This window comes from Piliocolobus tephrosceles, chromosome 16, assembly GCF_002776525.5.
Source record: "Piliocolobus tephrosceles isolate RC106 chromosome 16, ASM277652v3, whole genome shotgun sequence".
Taxonomy (NCBI): Eukaryota; Metazoa; Chordata; class Mammalia; order Primates; family Cercopithecidae; genus Piliocolobus; species Piliocolobus tephrosceles.
In genome coordinates, this window is record NC_045449.1 from 76,575,401 (window position 1) to 76,579,475 (window position 4,075).

Here is a 4,075-nt window from a genome sequence, read left to right on the forward strand (position 1 = left end):
GGCCGCAAGAGCAGGGCTACTGTTAGCTGTTAGCCTCGGGGCCCCAGGTCTAGGGGAGGTGCCTCCATTGCACGTGCACCCGGAGCGCGCCCGCCACTCCCTGTTCCTCGGGTTCAGCAAAAGCCCGGAGGTGTCTCCATTGCACGTGCACCCCGAGCGCGCCCGCCATTCCCTGATCCTCGGGTTCAGCAAACGCCCGGGGAAAAGCAGTCTTAACATTCTCGGCTCCCGGTACCCAGACCTTGGGCTGACGTCCCTTGCTATTGGGTCAGCTCTTTGAAAAATATATTTTAACTATTTCCATCAGCATTTCCACTTGTTTTGTGCAGGAGGGTTGAACCCAAACCGTCGGGGTCGGGGCGGCGGGACAGGCTGAGCGGACCCCCTGGCCGGCCAGGCCCCGCCCCCCGACGTCATCTCACCCCCCCCCCATCCCCCCCCCCCCCCCCCCCCCCGGCCCCCCCCCTACCCGCCCCTCAATTCCAGCGCTCAACTCTGCGGCCACGCCCCGCCCCCTTCCCGCCAGCCAATCCCTGTGCTCGTCTCTGCGGCCAGGCCCCACCCCTGCTCGCTTTTCACCCAATCCTAGCGCTCATTTCTGCGGCCGGGCCCCGCCCCCGCCCGATCCCCGCGCGGACTCACGTCTGCCGGCTCGGCCGCCGTCTTCCGCGTCTCTGCCAGGCCCGGGGCGGGTCCGCGGCCGCGGCGGGAACATGGAGGAGCTGCTGAGGCGCGAGCTGGGCTGCGGCTTCGTCAGGGCCACCGGCCACACGGGGGGCGGGTGCATCAGCCAGGGCCGGAGCTACGACACGGACCGAGGACGAGTGTTCGTGAAAGTGAACCCCAAGGCGGAGGTCAGGCCGCGGGTCGGGCGGGCCGGGGGACCGGTCTCCGTCCGGGGAGGGTCGCGGGCCTCGGTGCGGGGCGCGGCCTGGGCTTCTCCCGCCGGAGGCCGGGGCTGGCTCTCGCGGGACTGCCGCCGCCGCCCCTTGGGGAGAACCCTTTGCGCGGGGCGAGAGGTGAACGGTGAACGGGGACGGCGGAAGCGTCCGGACGAGTTTGCACCTGCGGGGAACTGTCCGGGGCAGGAACAGCGGCCGCCCCACGCCTCCTGTTCTCCGTGAACTTTCGGGGGCACTGCGGGCAATGGGGCGGGTCTGGCTGCTGCAGTCTTGCTCCCGGGGTTCGTGCCCTGCGGTGCTGGTTAAGTGGGGTCGTTCTAGCCGGTGAAGCTGGTTAAGTCCTCAGCTTAAGTGGCTCTGGAGGTGCCCGTCCCCCGTGAGCCTCGGTCAGTGCATTGTGAAACGGGGCGAAGGTGCTGCCCCCAGGCCAGCTGCTGCACCTCACCACGCCCTGGCATGCTCTGGCCTTCTGTTAGAATCATTCTCTGGCCGGGCGCCGTGGCTCACGCCTGAAATCCCAGCACTTTGGGAGACCGAGGTGGGTGGATCACGAGGTCAGGAGTTCAAAACCAGCCTGGTCAACATGGTGAAACCCCGTCTCTACTAAAAATACTAAAATTAGCCGGGTGTGGTGGTGCGCACCTGTAATCCCAGCTACTTGGGAGGCTGAGGCAGGAGAATCACTTGAACCCAGGAGGCAGATGTTACAGTGAGCCGAGATTGCACCACTGCACTCCAGCCTGGGCAACAGAGCGTGACTCTGTCTCAAAAAAAAAAAAAAAAGAATCATTCTCCTGGTTCTTTACATTTAATTCTCAGGATTGAATCCCACCTTTCATGATGTGGGATCATCTTATTCTGGAACACAGATGTTCTCTCAAGACTCCCCTTCAAACCTTTGTTCTGGAGAGATCAGCTACGGGTCATCCTGTACGTGGCTTTTTTTTTTTTTTTGGGGGGGGACGGAGTGTTGCCCTGTCGCCCAGGCTGGAGTGCAATGGTGCAGTCTCTCAACCTCCACCTCCCTAGTTCAAGTGATTTTCCTGCCTCAGCCTCCCAAGTATCTGTATCTGGGACTACAGGTGTGCACCTAGCTAATTTTTGTGTTTTTAGTAGAGACGGGGTTTCACCATGTTGACCACGTTGGTCTTGAACTCCTGACCTCGGGTGATCCACCCGCCTGGGCCTCCCAAAGTGCTGGGATCACAGGCGTGAGCCACTGCGCCCAGCCCAGGCCTGGCTAATTTTTAAATTTTTTGTAGACGCAGGGTCTCACTATGTTGCCCAGGCTGATCCCAAATTCTTGACCTCAAGCAACCTGTCTGCCTCAGCCTCCCAAAGTGCTGGGATTACAGGTGTGGAGCCACCTCACCCAACCCACAGTCCATTCTAAACACTTTATAAATATTATTATCACTCCTTAAGAGAGATAAGGTTACTGAGAAAGAAGGTAAGCACTGTGTAAGCAGAATTTTCAAAGCATTGTCTTTATAAAATAAAGGGAAAACTGAATCCTAGCTATGCTTTTACTAGAGTACAAGTTGAGGAGGAAATAAGGGGTAATACTAAAAATGCAGAGAGAGGGGAAGGAGGGTGTGTGAACCAGTTAGAGGCCAAGGGTCCGCCACAGAAATATCCACGTGGATGTAGCCCTAAGTTTCTAACTAAAGCCAAGAACACTGATGCTCTGGAGTAGACCCAAGGTACAATTAAGCATCAGCTGGGGTGCAGTAGTACAAAAGATTAAGGGAGGAGGATGGGAGAAAACCAGTTACACAAGGATGCGAGGAACAGATAAGAATAATCGAGAGGAGGTCAGGCACAGTGGCTCACAGTGGCCTGTAATTCCAGCACTTTGGGAGGCCAATGTGGGCAGATCACCTGAGGTCAGGAGTTCAAGACCAGCCTGGCCAACATGGTGAAACCCTATCTCTACTAAAAACACAAAAATTAGCTGGGTGTGATGGCGCACGCCTGTAATCCCAGCTACTCGCGAGGCTGAGGTATGAGAATTGTTTTAACCTGGGAGGTAGAGGTTGCAGTGAGCTGAGATTGTGCCATTGCACTCCAGCCTGGGTGACAGAGTGAGACTCTGTCTCAAAACAAAACAAAAAAGGGCCGGACACGGTGGCTCACACCTGTAATCCCAGAACTTTGGGAGGCTGAGGAGGGCGGATCACCTGAGGTTGGGAGTTCAAGAACAGTCTGGCTAACATGGTGAAACCCCGTCTCTACTAAGAATACAAATTTAGGCCGGGCACAGTGGCTCACGCCTGTAATCCCAACACTTTGGGAGGCCGAGGTGGGTGGATCACCTGAGGTCGAGAGTTCGAGACCAGCCTGACCAACGTGGAGAAACCCCATGTCTACTAAAAATACAAAATTAGCTGGGCGTGGTGGCGCACCCTTGTAATCCCAGCTACTTGGGAAGGAGAAAGCAGGAGAATCGTTTGAACCTGGGAGGCGGAGGTCGTAGTGAGCTGAGATTGCGCCATTGTACTCCAGTCTGGGCAACAAGAGTGAAACTCCGTCTCAAAAAACAAACAAAAAAACAAAACCACCACAACAAAAATACAAAAATTAGCCGGGCATGGTGGCGCGCACCTATAATCCCAGCTACTCCGGAGGCTGAGGCAGGAGAATCACTTGAACGCAGGAGGTGGAGGTTGCAGTGAGCCGAGATTGTGCCATTGCACTCCAGCCTGCTGCGTGACAGAATGAGACTCCGTCTCAAAAAAAAAGAGTGTTCCAAGCAGCGGTGACATGGCAGCCGTGGTGGGGCGCTGAGGAGGTGGGGACTCTGAAGAACTGAAAGGAGGCTGAGACAGCTGAAAGTCAGGAGCGTGAGAAGAGTGTGTGTGTCTGTGTGTACATTGTGCGTCTGTGTGTTGTTGTGTGTGTGTATTGTGTGTCTGTGTGTGTAAGAGTGGAGCCCCAGGTGAGGATGGAAGAGTGGTCAGGGCAGTGGTGTGTGTCGCAGGAGAAAAGGAAAGGCCTCTGGCCCTGACCTCTTCTTCAGGGATCACTGCTGTGTACGTTGTGTGTGTGTGTCTATGTGTATGTTGTGTTTGTATGTTGTATGTGTATGGTGTGTCTATATCATATGTGTATGTGTATATGTTGTGTTTGTGTGTTGTGTGTCTGTGTATATGTTGTGTGTGTGTTGTGTCTGT

General features: G+C 56.0%; 1 protein-coding gene across 1 annotated transcript in view; it reads left to right on the forward strand.

Moving 5' to 3' along the window:
* Positions 1 to 615: 615 nt before the first annotated feature.
* The window catches only part of FN3K (fructosamine 3 kinase), a 34,486-nt gene continuing 31,026 nt past the window's right edge, over positions 616 to 4,075 (forward strand). Inside the window, exon 1 of the mRNA XM_023194114.1 lies at positions 616 to 854. Coding sequence (XP_023049882.1) covers positions 714 to 854 — 141 coding nt within the window. The 5' untranslated portion in view covers positions 616 to 713. The remainder of the gene's footprint in view (positions 855 to 4,075) is intronic.